Raw genomic sequence first — 23,122 nt, 5'->3', positions numbered from 1 at the left:
GAGAAGCTGTGGTGCCCCATCCCTACAGGTGCTCAAGGCCAGGTTGGATGGGGCCCTGGGCAGCTGAGATGGTGGGGGGCAGCCCTGCCCATGGCACGGGGTGGGTCTTTCCAACCCAAACTGCTGTGGGGTTCCAAGTAAACACAAGAAACAGCTCTTTGTTCAGTGGTTTATTCCATCAAGCACACAGCAATACAAGGGCAGCTATAACCATTGTTTAAACGTACCGAAATCACATTTCAAGTAAGAACACATGGCATGAAAACATGGTTTCTATTTGTGGCAACCAGAACAAACTAGTTTTCCACAGAAGTTGTAATTATGCTCGACTCTGAATTCGTGCAGCAGAAGCAGCTACTTGGATTTACACCCTGTAGCCTTGAATGCTTTTTAAACAAATACAGTTCGTTGTGCTCTTGCACAATATCTCCCATCAGTACAGAACAGCCATGCTGCTTGACCCAGGCAGGTCAAGAACTTAGGCAAGGACTGGCATCTGTGCAGTAGAACTCTTGTTGCAAGTAAGGACAGCACATGACTGATGTTATATACACACACAAGCCAAAAGCTTAAGAATAATGTGGCACGATGAAAATCAGAGTCCACCCTTCCTTGCTCTGTTTGCCCTAGGGTCAGCACAAGCACTACATAAGGCGGATACAGCTGCATTCAACACTCAGCTCTGTACTGTAGTTAACAAGGACACAAAAAAAGGTGCTCTCTTTTATCAGCCACAGCAGGCAGGCACATTACCACAAGCTGCTCAGAAACATCAATGCATAAAAATAAAAGGCAGCTTAGAGGCTCTGCTCTATCCTTCTATCAAAGCACGAGAAGTTTCACCGCAAGTACCTTTAAGAAGTAGGACCTTTGCTTCCACTAAAGGCTGACAATGAAAACATGGGCCAGCTTTGTCACCTTGCTGCTACCAACAGCACGTTGTGAAGCATCTTTGGTTTCCTCACGTAGTGCTTTGCCCACCAAAGACAAATGTGCTGGAGCACCCAGCCCACCCAAGTACTCACTGCCAGCTCATCTCACCCTCCTTCCCACACATGCTGCAGGCAGTTTTATTCGTCAGGTTGATCTATTAGTAATGTATTTTGATATGCAGATATTTTCATGTCAGTTTCTCTCATTGCAAGCCAGCCAGCAACTGACAGGAAGCACAGACCAGAAGCTGTAGATTTATTTAGTCACCAATCTAAATATCTCATAGGGGATACAGCCATGTGCCCATTTCCTGTCTCTCATCTATCACACAGATGAGAGAAGTCATCTTCTGACTTCAGCAATTAAGGCCTTAGGCCAACAGAAACCACAAGAATTCAAAGCAAACTGAGTTAGGAGCCACCCATGTCTGAAATAGCTCACAACCAAGGCACTGAGCGCATTCAGTTTCTCTGATGGCTGAGGGTGAGGGACAGAAGGCAAAAGACAACCAATAGAGCCCCCAAACCCTACAGCACCCACCAGGAGATTCCAGTGTTTGTGCATGTAACAGGGCTGTGAGAGGCTCAGAGGGAAGGGGGAGAGAAGACTTGCCAAGCGTTCTGCCTGGGAACACATCTTGCTCATGAGAAGCAATGCAGCAGCCAGAACTGGGGCACATCAGCTCTAACGACTGGTGCCATCACCACAGGAAAGGCGAGACCTGCTTAAACAGGGCACAACCAAAGTCAGGTACATCTGACTGCAATTTGGCAATGCTAAGAAGAGACTTCCAGACAAAGAAGAGTGGCCACGTTCTAAGATCTGAACTGAGTGGGACAACTCGGGTTAGAGGTCAGTAGAGAAGGCACCACCAACTGGTCAAGGCATGGAAGCTTCAGCTTTGACATGAGGGTATGAGGGGATGGGAGTGTTCTTTAGGACTTGTTTTGTTTTTCTGAAGAAGGTGGCTGTGATGTGCACATGCCAGAGACCGAACAGTCTCTACTACAGTACTACGAGTCAAAGATGATGACATTCAAGTACTTGGGGTAGCGAAGAAAAGAGAAAGATCGGCTGTGGGGCTGTAGGCACAGCTTTAACTATGACAGCTTGGAAACAGTCCTAACACAGGTAAGAGCAAAAGTGCCATAAGAATTTAGATTGTTTGAAAGAAACTGAAGTCACTTTCTCTTCAGAGCAAGTTCAAGTGAGCTAACAGTTTATAAGCAGGGAAGAAAGGGAAGCAACAGGTGGGATAATAAATTACTTTTCTAATTCAGTCTTGGGAACATGAGACTAAGACTGCTGTGAGAACCAGCGAGCAGAGGTAGCACAGAATGGCAGATCAAGGAGATGCTACAAAATCATAGCAGATGGCTGTTGTACCACGGTGTGGTTCCTCTGCACCACCAACTGCAGGACTCCCTTCTGGCAACCTCCATCTGCTGTTTGCTCAGAGGTGCGCTTCTGAAGGAAGTACAGAGGGTTAACCAAAAGGCAGGAGTGTAGAATAAAGGGAAAGGGGGAAAAAAAAAGGTAAAGCACTTGATGCAGGGAAAGGATGCACCTGTATTTTGTCAGCTAGAGATGAAATGAGTGCTCTAAAAGACAAGCCTGTTCTCCTCTCCTAACAACTGCTCGTAGGTTCATAACGGGCAGATTTGTTGGCGTTGGATAAGACTGCAGCACACCTCAGTGCTTCCCCTTAGGATGCATTAACCTTCCTCTGCCTCCTGACTTCAAAAGGAAACAAGACAAATCCTGTTCCAAAGACACTGGCCAAATGCTGACTGCAGGAAGATCCAAGAAACAAGCGTTTCCTTTGAGGCTGAGGTCCCCCACACAGATCAGGCAACCCGGAGAATGATAACGAGCTCTGCTCACTCTGCTTTCAAAAAGAAAACGTTGCAAGGGAATCATCGGCACAGTTCTCCCAGCTTCTAGATACGTAACTTCTTGCGGGATAGGAAAAGTGCGCTTGATTTGCTTCTTTTTCTTCTGCTCCCAAATTCAGATGCTGTAAATATTTTACTGAGCACACTAATTTTCCTCCCGTGATTTTCCACTGTTTTGGAGAGTACTTTTAAGAATAGACAGAAATGAAGTTCAAGCCATCTTAATTCAGAGTTAAAAAAAGAAAAGAAAGAATAAGTATTCACTACACAAAAGCCTGAAAAAAATCTATTCTTATTTAAGCCTTTAGTATGAGCTGCAGCACTGGCATCAAAACCTGAACAGATCTATTGCTGATTATTCCGGCTTGCTCCAGAAACATTGATAGAACAGCATTCCATCACTGTGGAAAGGAGTTTGAATAAAAGTCTGGTAAACCTGAGTAAACATACTCACGTACACGTGGGTTATTCTTCATATGCTGCTTCCCTATTGGGTCTTCCAGCTTTAGCTGAAAGGATATAACTGTTCTGCAAGCACAGGTTTATTTTATGTTGTTATGCAGAACTAGAAGGAGTCAGCTTTCCTGGTCATCCCATTTCCCAAACTAAATCAAGGCTGTTGTAGCAAAGGACTGCTAACACTACTCCCCACGATATCAAGAACTGTGATATAACTTCACCATTTCAAACAGCATAAATGTGATAAAACGCTACTTTAAAAGTCTCTTTAACAGTATCCAAGTATACTACAGCTACAGCCACACTGTTATGATGTAATAGCCCTACTGTTACTGCCAATTTGAGGAATCAATGAAGAGTAACTTCCATCAGCAGGGAAGAAGCAGGTGAAACATACTTGTCATAAACGCTTCAATCAACCAATTTCACTTGAAATCATCTGCAGTAGAAAGTAACTGGAATAGGAAACAGAATCCACAAGGAGAAGCACCACCAAGAGGATGGAGTGAGCTCACTGCCACCCCCTGCAAACAAGGTGGACAGAGATCAGTTGTGACCAGTATAAATCCATGCTACCTACTGCATGCGTCTTTGCTGTTTTACGCTGCTCACTGTGCTCTCTGTTCACTGGTTTTGATTGATGAGAACCACTGACATTTTGTTTCTCTATACCAACAAAAACATGAAGTTAAAAAAAATGCCACTGTTGCACATATTTACACACTGTAAATAAACTCACAAAAACACTTTGGCCCCCACCACAGGTGACACTGCATCAATAGATTTGGCACTCACTATGACTTATTGAGTTTGTCTTGCCACAGTACCGTATGCTTACCGTATACCGTATGCTATGCCACAATACCGTATTCCAAGTGAAAATCCTTACAGTTCTCATTGCTATGGGAGAGAAAAGGTTTGGGGGATTGAAAGACCCAAGGACAACAACAAAACACACCAACAGAAATACCTAGACTATACCAAGCGTACCCCACCATTATGGAATAAAAAAAAACAACTAGCAGCTATAACTTAACACCGAGCTCCACATGGCAAAGATTACAGGTTTATGCTGAATACAATTTTATGTTCAAACACTGAGATGAGCAGCATTATCCCAAAACCCAAGAGAATCCCAGCATTCTGTAACAGGAAGTATCCCCAGCGGCTACATCCATGGTCGCTAGCGTCATTGTGGAGCATTTCAGGCACCTAAACAAACAAGAGAGCGTTAAATGCCTTCAAAATAAACAGTCATTTAGAACAGCTCTTCAATGATGTGGCACATGGCGGCTCAGTCTTACCCCTCAAGACTTTTCTGTTGGCTGCATTAATACTACATCATGAATCAGATGTAACTCAACATGAATAATATTATCTGTCTGCTCTCATATAAGCTATTTACATACACAGAGAATTGGTAGTGGTCTAATTACTGTTTCCATAATAATTACGCTGATGCCTTAACTACACCTGGAGTAAACAACTGGCTTATTTACCAGCTGATTTCATCAAGCCACACCAAGTATTTTATATTCTTAAAACAACACTTACACTGCCATGAACATCCGTTAAGCACTTTGTACTTCTGTACAAAAATAATTCTGAGATACAGGAGAGATTTTAATACAATCCTGGCTTCACCAAAAGAAGCACTAACGATATGCTGCAAAATCCAAACCGCATTTGGTGGTGGAGAAAGCCAGCAAGGCTACAATTTGCACACCATCTGCACCAACGCTCACCTAACTACAAGCAATCTTGCACCTGGACACTTAACTGAGCACTTCTCAGTACCTTCAAGCACCAAAGAAACGTTGGAGGAGAGAGAGCAGAATTATCTACGATCAAAGTTTAATTGATATCAATTCTTACACTATGCAATGTGTAACACGGGATATGTAAACATAACCACTTACCATATCCACAAGCGCCACATACATGAATAAGCCAGCAGTAAGCGCAAATATCCACATGGAAACATTGTCTGCGTAATGACCAATAAGTATCCCAGTCGCCATTCCAAGGTAGGCCAACATTGCTGACAGCGCATTGTAAAGCACAGCCTGCTTGACAGTCATACCAGCTTTTAGAAGTACAGCAAAATCTCCTACAGCAGGAGAAAACAGAACAGAAGTTCACACTCCCAGGAAGCCACGGCAGTGTTTTACATTTCCTCTTTCTTAAAAGATTAAGTGATAAAGTTGTCATTTGCCTTATGTTTTTCTTCATAAAGTTAGAAAACAGTGGGAAAACTATTAAAAGTACACAAGAACAACACAAATGCAGTAAGTTCACAGCCTTAAATTTCCATGATTTTTGAAAGGAAGAGTTTTTAGTGTAGTCTGTATTTCAACCAAAACACTACACTACCTGATATGTATGAACACCCCAGGTCAGTTCCTAAAACAAACTATTCCCACTTGTTTGATATAATCGGCGCTACTGAGATGATTCCTTTTACTTAGTAACTTTTCTTACTATATTAAATGTAGCATTCTTAAATTTGGGAAGTCTTCTCTAATCTGTAAGTAACCCTTAAAGCCTTAATTTTGTTTGAAAAGCTGATCGGTTACCAGCCAGAAAGAACTCCCATCATTTAGAGTAGAAATCTGTCCAAAAATCAGTATAATGTATCTAAACAAGAGAGAGTAAAATAATGCAAGCTTATTGTTTGGGAAAAAACAAACAACTGTCTGTATTGAAAAACAAGTAATTTCTCTCCAGTTACAATAATTAAAAGCAGTCTCCAAAGTGGAGTTGAGAAGTTTGTTGCAACATCTTTTCCCAGGAGATGGTACAATTATGATTAACTGGTAGAACGTTATGAACATTGCTTAGCAGTAAGAACAGTATGAACCAATTTCTTCCCCAGTCAACACCAGCTAGCCCAATGTGTTTCATATTCCTACACCACTCCATGTTCTCTGTTAAACAAGGTTTCGACAGGAAGTTTTCCATGTTGGCCAAAATAGCAGGATTTAAATTTTAGAAGGATTTCTTGTCTGAAAGCAAATACAACATTTGAATCCAAAGCAGCAGATGTATGACATGAATTTATTCTGTATGCTTATATTAATGACACCTTGTATGTGTACTTCATACAAGTAGTGCAATTCCTACAGAATTTATATTAAGATGAACAAGATAATTTTTTCCCTGCCATAAAACCACGTATGTTCTCCAGAGAAAGTAATTTATTTCTACAACATGATTGTACAGACAGCCAGATGTATCATTTAATAAATGCTTTGATATATACACGCTGGCTTACAAGCTCTGTTAAATGTAATTGAGCAGTTCACTTTCTAGAGGATTAAACCACTTTAAGAAGAGCAAGCAAAATGTTCTCTCCTCATTCTGAACTCCATGTAAGACCATGGTGACTATGACAGAAATATCAGCTACACGATCAAAATGCTTCAACAATTGGAAAGGAGATCATAGAATCACCAAGGTTGGAAAATACCTCCAAGATCATCCAGTCCAACCATCCACCTATCACCAACACTTCCTCACTAAACCACGTCCCTCAGTACAACACCTAATTGTTTCTTGAACACCTTCAGGGTCGGTAACTCCACCACCTCTCCAAGCAGCTCCTGAGCACTCTTTCTGAGAAGAAATTTTCCCTAACATCCAACCTGAATCTCCCCCCCCGCGCAACTTGGGACCATTCCCTCTCATCCTATTGATGAATATACAGAAGAGACCGACCCCCACCTCACCACAACCTCCTCTCAGGGAACTGTAGAGAGTGGTAAGCTTTCCTCTGAGCTGCTTCTTCTCCAGAGCTCAACCCAAGTTGAGTCCTGCTCTCAGGAGCAGGGCATAATAGTAAAATTATAGGCATTGCTATACGAAATTGCAGTCATGAATTTTGATCACTTAGACTTAAAAAAGAAAGCATTCTAAAATATTTTTAAGTAGCTCTAATTTAAGGGAGGAACTACCTCAGTTCTTTATATGACTTAAAAGGAAAAGCAGGACAATACTACACAAAGGATTTTGACTAATTGTAATGCTAATTTCAACAGCACATGAGATTAAAAGTGAACAGACGTAAGTAAAGCAATCACTATCATGCACTCTTCCACCATTCACTACCCATAATATGAAGAATAAGAATTACAAACTATGCAGAACAATTTGTAAATAGCTACAAGAGAGTTAAACATGGTAGTAGAGATGTTTAGATTTTTAAAAGGAGTATTAATTCAGCTCATAAACATTATTTAAAATAAAAGTATACTTGAGTAGACAGTCTGATATGGCTGAAATTGACTGTATGAGGATTGCTGAATCACGGACTGAACCACTGATTGATCACCTGGGGCAAGCAATGAGTCAGCCCTGGGAGCACAGGTGAAGGCAATTCAGCTGTGTGACTGGAAGCGGTGGAGCCTGGCTGCACCTCTCCTAGATCTCATTTAAGGGCTGACTGCCACTGGGGAAGGATCTCTTCCTAGAGATCCCTCCTTTTGAAGTTTTCCTGCTAGCCTAGGACACAGGTGAGCATTTTCATTTACTTTCAATTATCCCTTTCCACCACGATCATCGATCTGTAGATACTAACCACACCACTCAGTATATTTGTCAATTATACACTGACTTATCAAAAAACTGTATTGTGTCACAGAATAAAATAACCTACAATTCCCCAGAGTGCACCTGTGAGTACCTGGGTGGCTGCAGCAGACTGAAATATTTATGTCTTACCTAGCTCATGGGGTAATTCATGGCAAAACACAGCCACAGATGTGCTTAAACCACTTGATAAGCCTTCAGTAAAGGCTGCTCCTACAGAAAGACGGGAAAAAAGACGTTAGGTCATATTCAGTCAACAAGTGCTGACACATCGTTACAGCTGCTTATTAGGTTAGGACGTACAATTATTCTCACTCAAATCTACTTATGTTTCAGCAAGCACTTAGAAATATCACCGAAGTTTTTAAGATTGTTATATGTCAACCCAAAGCAACACAATGCCCTCTAAACCTCTTAAAGCAAACCAAAGGCAGACTTGAAAACTAGAGCTATCTCACAGGGAAGTCCACAGCTTGGAGCCCACCTTGATGATGGTGTGGTGGCCACCAGACTCAACTGATCTGGCACAGAGAGATACAGACAACCTAAAACACAGTTCAAGGTGGATGTGAATGTTGCCCACAGGATTACAAGATAATCAGAAGCCTACAGCACGTGGTCTAATAGCTTGAGGAGTTATTTAACTTCCCCTTCACTAGAATAAACAGCCCATGGCCACCTTCAGTGCAGATACAAAAGCAGGAGCCTAGCTGTTCAAAAGAGTGATGGATAACAAGTCAGAAAGGCTGCAAATTACAAACAGAAGCTCAGGCTGGACATAATGAAAACCTTCATTATTAAGAGAGAGGTGCAACAGCTGAAGAGGCTGTTCACAGAAAGGGAGAAACACCCATCCATGTAAGTTTCCAAGGTGTGGCTATGTATATCCATGACTGGCCCAACCAAGTGTTTCCAAGCACTGTGATTCAAGCGACCTTTGAGGAGCACCCAATTCTATGGTTCTATATTCCAAGTTCAACTCAGTGAGCTGCAGTGTGCAAGACTAAAGCTATTTTGATTTAAGACCTCAACAAGAGTATTTCACACAGCACTCCAAAACACTTAGTCATTGCAGTCTACACAGTAATTAACACATAAGTGACAAGTTACTGCTACTTGACTAGCTAAAGAGGCTATTAGTGAAAACTATCAATCTTCTCTATGCATCACTCTGTTCTCTTCTAAATGCTACTTTATGGTTTTTGAGTCAGATTTTGAAAGAGACAGAACAGCTACAGTTATCTCTTAAGACAGGAGACCTCATCAGAATTAAATTGGGCTTCAGTTCCTGAAGAGACTAGATAAGGAAAGCAGAAGGTAATTACCTTCTCCCGTGCCTGCATCCTCAATAATCTAGGAGTTCCTCTACATCACTGCCTTTATACAATGTTTTTGGTCTTATCAGTTATTAGAAGAAAGTAAAAATACGAGAATCAAGCTAAGCCACAAAAGGTAAATCTAATTCCGTGGCCACAAAGGCAAACTATACAAAACCTGACTGTGTTACCAACTACTGAAACAGCTGACAAAGCTGTATACTGCATACATACATAACAACCAAAAGAGAAGCTTAAGAACAGGAATATTTGACTTTATGTTTCACTGACTATTCATGTTTTAACACATTTTCAGCAAACTGAGTATTATATTAATGTATCTGATTGATGATACTCCCCCTCAAGAGGTTGATTTAATAGTGTTATGGACTTTACAAACATATTTGGCTCCTCAATTCTCTCAAAAAATAGGATAAAAAAATATAGGTAAGATTAGTATGGAAACAAAAAGCATTCTGCATTTGAGTTACTCAGTTGAAGCTATACAGAAAGTTGAAATCACAGAGCATAATTTCTTAAAGTGCAACTGTTCCATGATGGAAATCAAAGCACTTCAGCTCTCATTGCCACATAAAAATCACAAGAGATTTAAGGGAAAAAGTAACTGAGGGAAGTTACCAATAGCAGCAATCACATGAAATGAACTAACTTAGGTTTAGCCAGAAAGCCCTTCACTTTTCTTCACAGAAGATGTTCACGTCTTCATATAAATAAGCAGAAATATTTTGTAAGTAGTATGGGAGAAGCATCAAATAGGTGATTTCAAACTAATCCAGAACTTAAAAGAATAAAAATCTCCATTTTCATTAGTCTGAACGTGGCAGAACTTTTAAAGGTTATTGCTCTCACTTGTTCAATAAGCTTTTACAGGCCTCTCTAGTTTTCTTTTCTTAACTGTTAAATCATAGCTCCTTTCCAACCCTCTCACACAGTCTCACAGTCTCATGCGGGTTGGAAGGGACCTTAGAGATCATCGAGTCCAACCCCTGGGATTCGAGCCTCTGTGTAGCAGAGCGGCACTTCTACCACTTGCGCCACAGGGGAATTCGAACCCAGGCCTCCGGTGTTGCAACACGGCATTACTACCACTGCGCCACCGGGGCACACGGTATCACAGCACACACAGCACTCTGTAATGCTATGAGATAATTGATTCCGCCCATAATTTGAATGCAAATCCTTTTCTCTACCACAGATTCAGAACTCATCTACTAGAAAACTTACATTCCATGCTTCAGCTTTCATAAAGAAATAAAAGATTAAATCAGAAGGTCTTTTCTCACATTATCCTTTGAACTGACTGGATCCGAATAGCTGTAAACACTGCTGTGAGAAAACAGTTACTATCCAGCTTCCTTCTAAAACAGGAATGGACTTGTCTAGGCAGTAAGATCGTTCCTGCTGAACTGACTCTTTATTACTCTGTACGGGCTGGTAATGAATCCAATCCAATAGCTAAAAACAAAACCCAACCAAACAACAATACCACTACACAGAATAGTGCTAATTACTGAATATAAGATCATGAAAAAACAGTTTAAGAACTAAGGATGATTACTGATTCAATTTCACTTTCTATAATTCAGTTTTACCATCAAATCTTCCCTCCAGAAAGGAGGCTCCAAGAGCTCAAATCCTGGTGACCAAAACACAAACATTAATCTGTTCATTTGTCATACCAAAAAGGCCTTACTTACATGCTGCTAGAACATTAAAAGCACTGCTAACCTTCCTCGGAAGACTTGTACAAGTAAGACACGTGGCAGCAACAACCTGGCTACAATCACAGCTGACAGAACTGCTGTGTCCAAACCAACACTTACCAATTGCTAGGCCATCACTGAAATTGTGCAGTCCGTCTCCCATTATCACCATCCACGCTAGAGTTGCTATTCCAGCATCCTTCAGTTCTTCGCGCGAGTAACGCTGACTGTGACTGTGTGGATGATGGTTCTGATGATGATGGTGATGAAGAATGTGATGGTAGTCGTGGTGGTGATGACTCAAATGATCTGTTTGTCCAAGAGTATCGTGTAAGTGGGAATGACATTTATTCCTACAGCCCCTGGATACATATTCATTATCAGCCTCCTCTTGATGAGAATGAGCTATCATGACTTCTTCTTCTTCTTGCACAGCTGGCTGCTGAGAAATGAAGGGCGATGGATCTTGTGAGTCTGTCCCAAGATAGCCCTCAGACCCTGTCACAAAAACCCATAGCATAATATTATGTAATTTTAAAGTAATCCAGGAAGAAAAGATAAAACAAGCAAGTTCAATAAGTGAGAGTAAAGAAAAAAAAAATTAGCAAGCCTAAAAGTTGAAGTTGATAACCCAGAGTGCCGGACCAAAAGCTTCCACAACCAATTTTTGTTTTAATCAGATTTTGGGGGAAATTCTTATGTCATAGCAATAAAAATCTTTGTCTCCTAACACTAAAGCAGTCCCATGTATTGTGGCCAAAAATGTGTCCTAAAACATCAAAGAAGGAAAAATAAGCCCAAACCCCAAACCTTTAATCTAAGACACGGTGCAATTTAAGTACAACAGCATTAGGCTCCATGGCCAAATTTCACAGAGTGGAAGCTGTTAGTTCAGTTGCTTCAGAACAAAAATGGCTGAAATGCATTAACTAATCTTTGGGCTAAAGAGTAAGAATGCAAGAGAACGAGATCACATTATGCAAAGTTCTGGCAAACTCCCTGTATTTTGTATGGAAATAATTAATATACACAACTTGTTAAGCTTCAGCACTTGCGAATACACACACAAGAATATTAACATAGAAAGTGAAGTGTCCTCTTATGAACATAAACAATACGCTAATATTGACTATTTAATCAGGGGGCTGGAGCACCTCCCCTATGAGGACAGGCTGAAGGAGTTGGGCTTGTTCAGCCTGGAGAAGAGAAGGTTGTGGGGTGACCTCATTGCAGCCTTTCAATACCTGAAGGGAACCTACACCCAGGAGGGGAGTAAACTCTTCAAAAGGGCTGACAATAGCAGGACTAGGGGAAATGGTTTTAAGTTAAAAGAGGGAAGATTTAAGTTGGATGTTAGGGGGAAGTTCTTCACTAGGAGAGTGGTTAGGCCCTGGAACAGGCTGCCCAGGGAGGCTGTGGATGCCCCGTCCTTGGAGGTGTTCAAGACCAGGTTGGACGGGGCCCTGGGCAACCTGATCTAGTAAATGTGTATGTTTGGTGGCCCTGCCAGGCAGGGGGGTTGGAGCTACATGATCCTTGAGGTCCCTTCCAACCCAGGTCATTCTGTGATTCTGTGTGATCTGACAAACTCTCCAGTCTTGTTATATTCTTTGCCTGCAGTTCTTTTCCTGCATTGCTGAGATCTCTTTCTTTAGACAGAATTATCTCCTGGAAGAACTGGAAGCTGCTCTTAGCTACAAGAGCCTACAAATATCTAGTGAGGTGTGGCTTTGTTTGCAAGATGGTCTTCAGGACATCCGACCATTTGCAAATCAAGTACTTTAGCATCTTGGATTATGGATTATCAACTTTAAGAATAAACAATCAAACACACACAAAAAAAATGGATGTAAAATATGCACAGTCTATTGTTTAGACTTCTGTATCCAACATCTAGCAGTCTAATAGGAGAAGTGTAGAAGTCATTAGGTACATCTACACATGCAACAGGCATAGCCAGTAGAGTTTCCCAGAATGACTTCAAAACACTCATTTCTAAACCGAATCCACTGTCTTCTTCAAAAAGGTTTGATAGGTTGGAAGTAGGTAGCGATTCAACCTACAGTAAGAATCAAATGAATAAACTGCCGTCAATCAGATACAGTGCGTTTTTAAGCTGTGCTGTTGCACAAGAACAACTGTGTGGTGATATTACTGAGACTTACGATCATCTGTATCTAACTTTTCTTCATTCGCTGAAAACTTCTTACTTTCTCCATCATCTTCGTTTTTTTTCTTATTCCAAAAGAAAATACTGTAGTTATGAATATTTTACTTATTTTCAGGATATACATGAGCAACATTATATTCACAACATTTATGCAGCCTGCACAGAAAGAGGACAACATGGAAGCCATATAAAGGAGGCAGAAGAGGAACATTAGAAACTCTTTTAAGTACAGTAAAAAGACAGAAGTTCCCCAGGCTCTAAAAGAGTGAAAAAATGAACGCGAATAAGTAAATACTATGTACTTCTGTGGAGGGATTAAACAGATGGATTCATTTGATAAGTGAAAAAACACAGAAATATGCTAAACAAGAACCACTCTGCTAGATCTGTAACATCGATGTAGTGCTTAACACTGGCATACTGAAGAAAAGCCAAATAAAAATCCCTATTCATTGCTCACTAACATCAGTATCATAAAAGTTTATGATCAACAGCTTCCTAGAAAGCCTTGTGCCTTAGCCCAACAGGAAATCCATTCTCAGTGGCTGACCAATAAGGATACAGGAAATACTATCTTTGCTTGAAACTCTTCACATCATCTCCTTGTGAATACATTTAACTAAAGATGGTGGAAGTCATCCTGTCACCCACAGCTGGTTTCGCTTACTCCAGTATCAACCACACCAACAGAACCAGCTGGGACTCAAGTAAATGAACTTACAACTTCTGCACTGAATCTGCTGATCTAGTGTTTACAACTCACTCAAATCAATTAATATTGTGCACCGGTGGCGCAGTGGTAGGAATGCCGCGTTGCAACACCGGAGGGCCCGGGTTCGAATCCCCCCTGTGGCGCAAGTGGTAGAAGTGCCGCTCTGCTACACAGGGGCTCAAATCCCGGGGGTTGGACTCGATGATCTCTAAGGTCCCTTCCAACCCGCATAAGACTATTACCTATTACCTATTATTTACACCTTCCAGATAAAACACAGCATAGCAAAGTGAAGGCTGTGTTGCTGTACCGCTTTGAAAGAGAGAAGAGGAACTTGCAAGATGATACTTCCAAGCAGAATGCCACCTAAAGACATCACCTTCTGTCACCTTCTACAGTGCAGTCAGATGCTGAGTTGCCTAAGGAGTGACTGCTGCTCTTACCTATTTTGTGGAAATACTCCTTCAGCATGAGGACATCTTATTTCATCCAGCATGAGATTTAAAAGAACAATTTAAAGAACTACCTAATTCTATAATCTCCTTGAGAAGTCAGAAAGAAATCAATAATGAACAATGACTTCTTAAATTTCTAACTTAAAACATAACCGTGTGCTTATTAAACAATCCACACATACTGCCTGTCTGGTTAAGGAGATAGTTTGAAGCTCTTCCCAAACATCACCACAAAAAAAAAAAAAAGCAAAAGAAATAAAAACCACCCACCACCCAGTCTGAAAGCATCAAAGTCACCAAGAGAAGTAAAACAGAGCGCTAATCAAGTCAGGAATTGCTACTATATCCAATAACAATATACACAATCCTTCTGCTTCTATAAAAGTGTACCCAGAAGTTACCATGCAACAACAAATTCAAAGTAATTGTTTCTCTACCTTTTTCTTCTTGTCTTTAAACTGCTTTATTAAAGTGATCAAATGCTCTGCTAGAAACATAAAATACAAGCCTCCCAGCGCGGTAAGTCCCTTCCACGTAGAATCCAGGTAAGCACTCTCTTCTGTACTTTGAAAAACAAGATGCTTGAACAGAGGACCTTTGTTCTGTTCAAGCGAAGCCTTTTCATGGTGATGGTGGTGGTTTCCGTGAGACTAAAGGGAGAAGCAAGAGGGGAAAATGATCATATTCTGAACTGACAACAAAAGAAACATATAAAACTTTCTGCACACATTCCTCAGATCTTGAAGACTGAGCACTTACAATGGGATAGATGCTCTAGATACAGCTTCTAACAATTACAAGGAAAATCTCTTGACAGAAACTACGGAGAACAGTCCTGGCATTCATTCTCTTAGTGAAGCTGCTTGCAGGTATAATGCACACATGCATATACATTTAGATTTTCAGTGGCCTCATGTGGAAAGTTCAAGACTAACAGAAACAGAAAGAACTCAGAGGGCTCTGAAACCTGTTGTTTTGTACATCTTACCTGGAAGCTGGATCAAGAGCTTTGAGAAACTTTGAAATGTTACAAACATATTCCAACTTTATTGTCCGTATCACATATTAGTAACAGAACATGCTTATTAAGTCATGTTTAGGACTAGAAATGTTCAATTCTGATAAAAAAACATCACAATGGATAAGCAATCAACATACATGTCTGATAACATGAAACTGGATTTTCTATTCCCCATTTAAAGAGCACTGAACTATTTCTGCTGACTATAATGTTCAAGAAACTGACGGAGGGAAGAAAAAGAGATGACACTGCATTAAGAGGCTAGAAAAACACTTATGCAAAACTCTCGTGGGCAACAAACTGTGCATGATTTGGCAGCATGCATGACTGAGAAAACAGGATACAGCTTGAGAGAAAGGGGTGTGAGATTTTATGCTGTAAGACTGACAGAAATAATAGAAACAGATCCAAGTAGGAAGTTATTAGGAGAAAAAAATAATATTTCTAGTAAATAATCTTATCTTACTAGCATACGTTAATTAATGAAACCACCACTAATAGGCACAACCAGCTGTCAGTATGTCCCTCTTGAAATAACTAACGAAACAGTAATTGATACTTACATGTGGAAGGAGATGTAAGAAGGCATCTCCGCTTAAAGTCCCCACAGCCAACGCCACAAGAAAACTTAGAAGAAATTTGAAAAACACACGATTCATCAAAGGTACCAGTATTACCCCCAATAAAGAAAGGAAACTGATGACTGAGATGGATATAAAGCCGCCAATCCAAGCTGTTAAAAGAAGAAAAAGAAGATGTAAACAACTGCTACGTGAGATGTTGTTTGCTTAACATTTCTTTTTAAATCAAATAACCTTATCACCTGGTTAGGCAGCAGTTAAGCAGTGGGCCATACAGATTTATACCTACGCAAGATAAGAAGCGCTAAAAGAAAAATCATGAGCTTCTTTCAGCTTTGAAATTCATAACACACATGGGTTTTGAGCAGGCTTTTATTCCACATTAGAAAGAAAATAACCTACCTATTTGCAGAGAATAACCCTTAGGAGGAGTTTCAGCTTTTTCACTACTTGCATGGACTATGCAGTATTTCCCATCGATCTGATTAATAAGAGCTGGGCAGAGATAGCTAAATTCTGTGGCAGACAACAATACTTCAGTGCTTATTCCATGGGACTGCATCAGCTTTGAGGCACTGGAGCACTGCAGAAAGACATTTCTTAAAGTTAGTCAGAATCAAAATACTGTATCTTAAAATGACAGCATAGCCCATCTCAACTGAAATCAGTAGCAATCCCACATGACCACCACTATAAGGACAGTAATTACAAAGCAGTAACAAATCACTTCAGTAAGAAGTGCGCCTCCATCCTCTTTTCTGGCCCAGAAGGCAAACTGGGTAGGGCTGACAGCTGATGCGTGACTATCACACATCCTCAACACAAGGAGGACAGATGGTTTGTTTTGAGATTAGAAACAACCTAACACTTCTGTTTTAGAGGCAGTGTAAGGAAGTAATACAAAAAGGCCTTCAGCTTTGTTATATGTCACTACCATGGAACGTCTTCCACAGAGCACTACCACCATACACTTCTCCTTCAATAAAGAACTTCCCACCCCATGACCTATAGGATTCAGTCCTCCCCTTGATTCCCACAGCAACACTTCTGCTCTGATTGTACAGAATGCAGCAATTACTCACACATACAGCACCCACTAATCAAACGCTGCACCTACCTGCTCTGAATTAACTAGAATAATCACAGAATCACAGAACTGTAGGGGTTGGAAAGGGACCTCTAGAGATCATCGAGTCCAACCCCCCTGCCAAAGCAGGCTCCCTACACCACGTCACACAGGTAGGTGTCCAGGCTGGTCTTGAATATCTCCAGAGAAGGAGACTCCACCACCTCCCTGGGCAGCCTGTTCCAGTGCTCCGTCACCCTCACTGTAAAGAAGTTCTTCCATACATTTGTGCAGAACTTCCTATGCTGTAGTTTCACCCCATTACCCCTAGTCCTGTCCCCACGTATAACCACATAATTAAGACTCCAGAAGGATGCTTGTATTTTTTAAAGCTCTTAGTGGAGAAAGATCATGAAACAGAACTGTCTGTAATAAAAAGACTGACTTTATCAGCACACTTTTTCACTATCTTAAAATAACGGGCATCATTTTGCAGCAAACTTTTCTTCTTCAGTTATTTCCAAGTCAGGGGCACATAGTACTTATTTCCTGCCCATCTGCAGAGAAGTACAAGCTCTATAGACACAGTCACATGTGTGCATGACTTCTGGCTGCACTTAAGTGGCAAGAAATTCATCTCAGGAAAGCAGTATTTGAGTATTCACTTCATGGTGCCTTGGGTACTTGAAGTTCCCTCACTGCTTTTGCATGAAGTAAAGGGAGTTTTCCCACTGAGTATTGCTAACACGTATATACTTGCCTAAACAAAGCTCTTCAGCGTCATCACGTATTTTAGAGTAAGTAAATAAGTATATACAAGCAAACATGTGTTCATATTTAATACAAACACATGCCCCCTTCTAAAAATAACTTAAGAATATTACATATATTACATAATATTACATAAATGAGATAGCATGGGTATTTTCTGAGCTTGTGATCATAACACTTCTTCAAAACAACGAGTTTAGGTTCAAGAAAAGCTATTGTTCCATGTTTTGGCTATGAGCACAGTTACACTGTAAAGCCTGGACCCAGTTAAGCATTAAGCTCCCAGCAAGTAAGGCCTAACAATGCTCCCAATGGACCTCAGTTCCCAGTACACAACAGAGCATCTCACCTCTTGGCTATTTGGGTTTTTAAGTTTGGAATACAGGTAACTTCCTTTTTCCAGTTCCTTCGGAGAAACAAGAGATTCATTTGACTTGGTGTTTGCAAGCCAACTTCCATTTGTGTTGTTAACGGTGTTAGAACCAGTCAGGCCTACGTGAGCAATAGATTTGCCTTCTGCAGGTTCCAAATTCTGCAGTTCGGAACTGCTGTCTGTGGGAGTGGTGCTGATCGACCCAGTTATTTCATTAACAGCATTCTTACTGTGCACAAAGTTGTGCTGATGGTCTACATTCTCTGCTTTATGAGGTTCCTTCGAATGATTGTTCCTGGGGTCTTTGTTAGCATCAGATTCATGGTTCGGACAAGCCGTCTTCTCTGAATTTTTACTCAAGGAAATATGGTTATTATGAAGGTGATGATCATGATCATGATTGTGGTCGTGATCGTGGTTATGATCTATTCTAATCCTTTTCATTTTATCTATCCCAATATTCTGGATCAGTTTTCTAAATCCTTCGATCGTCAGAGAGTTGTTCTCTCCATAACGATTAAAAAGTTCTTGAAGGTGATGCTTCTGCCTTAATCCTGCCATGTCATCGTTAATGCCAGCTGCCTTTTCAGGAAATGTTCTCTCCAGTGTCTGCACAACAGTAGTCGTCTCCACTCCATGATGATAACTTTCACACAACAGTATGAAAAACGATACGAGGAATGTGACAGATACTGTACTCTCCATTGCAGTGTCCTATTAGGCATTAAACGGGAAAAGAAAAATAATTAAGAAAGGTTATCCGTTTGCATAAAACTGATGTCTTAATCTGCAATATACTTCCAGAACTAGCAAACAAGCCTCACTGATCACAGAATCACAGAATGACCCGGGTTGGAAGGGACCTCAAGGATCATGTAGTTCCAACCCCCCTGCCCGGCAGGGCCACCAATCATACACATTTACTAGATCAGGTTGCCCAGGGCCCCGTCCAACCTGGTCTTGAACACCTCCAAGGACGGGGCATCCACAACCTCCCTGGGCAGCCTGTTCCAGGGCCTAACCACTCTCCTCGTGAAGAACTTCCCCTTAACATCCAATCTAAATCGTCCGTCTTTTAACTTAAAACCATTTCCCCGTGTCCTGCTATTGTCGGCCCTTTCAAAGATTTTACTCCCCTCCTGGGTGTAAGTTCCCTTCAGGTATTGAAAGGCTGCAATGAGGTCACCCCACAACCTTCTCTTCTCTAGGCTGAACAAGCCCAACTCCCTCAGCCTGTCCTCATAGGGGAGGTGCTCCAGCCCCCTGATCATCTTCGTGGCTGATGCTACCAAAGTACCCAGAGAAGAGCCATTCAGACTTGCCAGCACACAGTGGCCCTCCCAGCCGTGCAGCCTCACGCAGCACAGGATGGAGCTGCACAGCACAGCAACTTCCCCGGCCTGAATCACTCCTCAGGGTAGAAGCTCAGCTCAGCTCGGCCTGAGGCAGCTCACTAACACGAGAGAAAACAATCACAGAATCACAGAACTGTACGGGTTGGAAGGGACCTCTAGAGATCATCAAGTCCAACCCCCCTGCCAAAGCAGGTTCCCTACACCACGTCACACAGGTAGGCATCCAGGCGGGTCTTGAATATCTCCAGAGAAGGAGACTCCACCACCTCCCTGGGCAAAAGGTGGTTTGCCTCCCTGGGCAAAACGCTGACAGCATCCTCACAGCCGTGCCAACCGAGCTTAATACACGGCCTTCCTCACGCTTAAAAAAGAAAACGTATCTTTTCAGGTTTCAAACTCGTATTAGCAGGGAATATTATAAATTAGACGCTTTTGCTTTAAAACCAGAACTCCAAACCCTGCAACGCTGATTTCTCACAGCTCTCCCCCGACCAACGAGCCGAGCACTTGGCACTCCCCAGCAGTTACTCCACACGCCGCTATCTCACATCTCCGGCCAAACAGCGCGGACAGCCGCCTCACCACACCTCAGCCGGCAGCACCCCGCCCCGAGCCGCCGCCACGCGGCTCCCGGCCCCGCCCCGCCGCGAAGAGGAGCCAGCACACGCCTACCCGATCGCTGCCCCGCAGCTCGGACACCGCAAGAGAAGGGAACCGGAGATGGGGAGGCCGCGATGCCGGCCAACGTTAGACAGCGGGCCGCCGCCGGGACCCCCACCCGCGGCCGCCCCTCAGCCGACGCACACGCGGGTCAGCGACATCCCCGCCCCTTCCGGGTGCGGAGACCATTGGAGAAGCCGGGCTGTGTCACGCGGCGGCGGGCGCTGTGGGCGGGAGAGGGACTGAGAGGCGGGCCGGGCTGGGTGTGGGTGTGTGCTGAGGGGGGGATTGGATCTGAGAGCTTAACTGGGTGTGTGAGAGCGTAACTGGGTGTGGGAGTGGTTGGGCTGCTCCGTGAGAGGTGCAGAGTGTTCTAAAGAGAGTTAAAGTGAGCTAAACGTGGTGAATCGGGGAATGGCTTGGGTTGGAAAGGAGCTTAAAGCCCCGCACAGCTGCAACCCCCTGCTGTGGGCAGGGCCACACAGCACCCACCAGCTCAGGCTGCACAGGTCTAGCAATACTAACTGAAATTAATAGCCATTCCGTAGAATCACTGAATCTTTAAGGTTGAAATAGACCACTAAGACCACCTAGTCTAACCCCAACCCACCATGCCCACCATGCATCCCTCAGTGCCACATCCACGCAGTTCCTGAGTGCCTCCAGAAACGATAACTCCACCACCTCCCCGAGCAGCCTGTGCTACTGCCTCACTGCTCTGTATGAGAAGAAATCCTTCCTAATACCTGATGGTACTCGCAGTGTAAGAGAAAGCATCAGATAGAATAGCATTCCTGAGGTTTAAAATGGGGAAATGGTTTTAAGTTAAAAGAGGGAAGATTTAGGTTGGATGTTAGGGGGAAGTTCTTCACGAGGAGAGTGGTTGGGCCCTGGAACAGGCTGCCCAGGGAGGTTGTGGATGCCCCGTCCTTGGAGGTGTTCAAGGCCAGGTTGGACAGGGCCCTGGGCAACCTGATCTAGTAAAGGTGTATGTTTGGTGGCCCTGCCGGGCAGGGGGGTTGGAACTACATGATCCTTGAGGTCCCTTCCAACCCGGGTCATTCCGTGTGATTCTGTGAGGTTCCTGGGAGCGGTCCCACCACAAGGACTCACAGTCCTCAAGGAGGACTTGCACAGGGTATGGGTGAGAAATGTGTTCGTGGAGGAGAAATTGACTGATGAGTTGTAAGCAAAAGGCCTGGGTAAATGGAAAGCGGTGTCACTCTTTGGTGACATACACAAGGGTGCTGCAGCGAACACTGGTTGAATCTGTCATTATAATTAACGATCTGGCAGAAGAAAACTGTTCTTCATGCACAAGTGAACAGAGAAAGTAAGAAAGGATGGAGGTCACTTAGGATGGGCTTGAAACTTGCTGCAAGCTGATAGATGCCCTGTGTTTCTTAAATTCTGCTTTGCAATACCCCTCTTAAGTGACCGCAGCCCCATAACATGTATATGCCCTGGCAGTAGGCTCTTGGTATCTCTCCTTTCTTCCTGTACCATTCGCAGAAACTTTCTGCCATTGCATCATTAATAGTACTGTGGCACAGGGTGCTGTTCTGCTAACACATCCCAAATGGTTTTGAATCTGGCTTTCCCATGTCACCAGTTGTCAAGGCCTCTCAGCTTGCTGGAGTGTGAGGGCAGTACCAAATCCTGCCCTAGAATATGACTTTTCTTGATTGATCGCCAGCAGCTTGAACTTAACATCCAGTCTCTTCTCAGCCATCTTTCTCCTTCTGTTTTCTGCTGCCACTGTCAGTGCCCCTGGCTTGTCAGATGATTCACATTACAGATCTCCATACCTAATACCTCCAAGCCTGGATGAATTAAACATGTTTGTTCAAAGGTTTGGCTGACTGGAGGGCAGAATGGAGCTATGGTTTGTGAACAGATCCAGAAACAGCAGCAGATCAGGTGCTTAGGGATTTATTCCATTCCATACTAGCTTTGAAGTATGGAGAAAATACTGGTTCCCTCAGCCTTACTCATTTTTTCCCTTGTGTGTGAGTAAGAGGATGCAAAATACAGGATGGGTGTATTATTTTTTCATTTATGCTAATTTCCTTTGCATGAATAACATTGACCAGAAGCCTCTGATACTGCAGTGACATAAAGTTTATGCCTAAGCTGCCAGCGTTAAATATTTGCTTGCTATAGTTTATTATTACTATTATTACTTCCAAATACAGATGTTAAATGATGAGCGTGTTTTTCCAGCCTCTTGAATGCTATCTGCTGTCTCCTGCTGTTTCAATGTGTCAAATCTGCTATCTCCTCTCACATCCTGTCAAGGTCATTCACAGATTTAAGCACCAGTGCTCTAGGTCACAGGGAAATGGTCTTTGGTGCTAAAACACTGCCCTTTTCTTTTCCTTCCCATTTTAATTTGAGTAGTTAACTCAGGAAAAAAATAAAAATAAAAAGGGAGTAGTAAAAACAATCCTTTAAAGGAAACAAACTTATTTGCAGTAAAACTTGAGGCCAAATCTGTTTTCTCATACTTGAAATTATCTCAGTAAGTTTACCTCATGCCAGAATCAAAGCACTTGTGTTGGCTTTGTTCTTGCTGTTGTCCCAAGACTTACTCTGAAAACACGTCCAGCCAGGAACTCTTGACCATACCTAGCTATATAAATACCTGGCTACATAAAACAAGTGTCTTGGTGTCCCTTGTGGACTGTTCAATGAGTGTATTGTACACTATAAGACATCATTTAGAGACACAGCAGAGAGCACATCCAGCAGCATCTCAGCTGCTTCTGATCCATTTTGTGCCTGCAGCTCTAATGCCACCTGTGGCTCCAGGCCTTGAAAAGGGTGCTCCAGAGATGGGAAGGACCACCCTCAACGCCACTGTTGTTTGTTCTGTTTGGAGAGGCTTCCAGGAGTCAGCAATCTTTTCACCTTGGAAACAAGGTGAATGAGGAGGAGTACAATGGATGTATGTGATAACTGCTGTGGAGCCCAGGGAAGGGAGTGATGATTCACTCTCACACGAAGCAGGGCTGCTAACTGTCAGTGTAGCAGGCTGAAAGCAA

At 42.5% G+C, this 23,122-nt stretch overlaps 1 protein-coding gene across 3 annotated transcripts; it reads right to left on the bottom strand.

Annotated features, from left to right (window-relative positions):
• Nucleotides 1-157: 157 nt before the first annotated feature.
• On the bottom strand, nt 158-20,243 carry SLC39A6 (solute carrier family 39 member 6). 3 transcript variants are annotated; one of them, XM_085539835.1, is made up of 11 exons: nt 19,876-20,012; nt 19,386-19,516; nt 18,040-18,777; nt 16,256-16,436; nt 15,836-16,005; nt 14,689-14,901; nt 13,080-13,149; nt 11,035-11,412; nt 8,007-8,087; nt 5,207-5,397; nt 158-4,499 (listed from the first exon to the last, which is right to left on the bottom strand). In XM_085539835.1, the coding sequence occupies exons 3-11, from the start codon at nt 18,766-18,768 to the stop codon at nt 4,347-4,349; spliced, it is 2,166 nt and encodes a 721-aa protein (XP_085395961.1). In that variant the 5' UTR covers nt 18,769-18,777; nt 19,386-19,516; nt 19,876-20,012; the 3' UTR covers nt 158-4,346. The 3 variants fall into 3 exon arrangements, with proteins under 3 accessions (XP_085395961.1, XP_015710648.1, XP_085395962.1); XM_015855162.3 differs by lacking the exons at nt 19,386-19,516; nt 19,876-20,012 and adding an exon at nt 20,091-20,243; XM_085539836.1 differs by having other exon boundaries at nt 19,386-20,056.
• Nucleotides 20,244-23,122: the final 2,879 nt, after the last annotated feature.

This window comes from Coturnix japonica, chromosome 2 (assembly GCF_054131305.1).
Source record: "Coturnix japonica strain WE chromosome 2, WE-NBRP24, whole genome shotgun sequence".
In the NCBI taxonomy this organism is placed as follows: domain Eukaryota; kingdom Metazoa; phylum Chordata; class Aves; order Galliformes; family Phasianidae; genus Coturnix; species Coturnix japonica.
This window is presented reverse-complemented; position numbering and strand designations above follow the sequence as displayed.

Coding starts and splice junctions, on each gene's coding strand:
- SLC39A6 (XM_015855162.3), bottom strand. CDS start 18,768: ATGGAGAGTACAGTATCTGTCACATTCCTCGTATCGTTTTTCATACTG. Junction 13,150..14,688: donor TTAAAGACAAGAAGAAAAAG/GTAGAGAAACAA, acceptor TTTTGGAATAAG/AAAAAAAACGAAGATGATGG. Junction 11,413..13,079: donor AAAGTTAGATACAGATGATC/GTAAGTCTCAGT, acceptor TTTTTGTGACAG/GGTCTGAGGGCTATCTTGGG.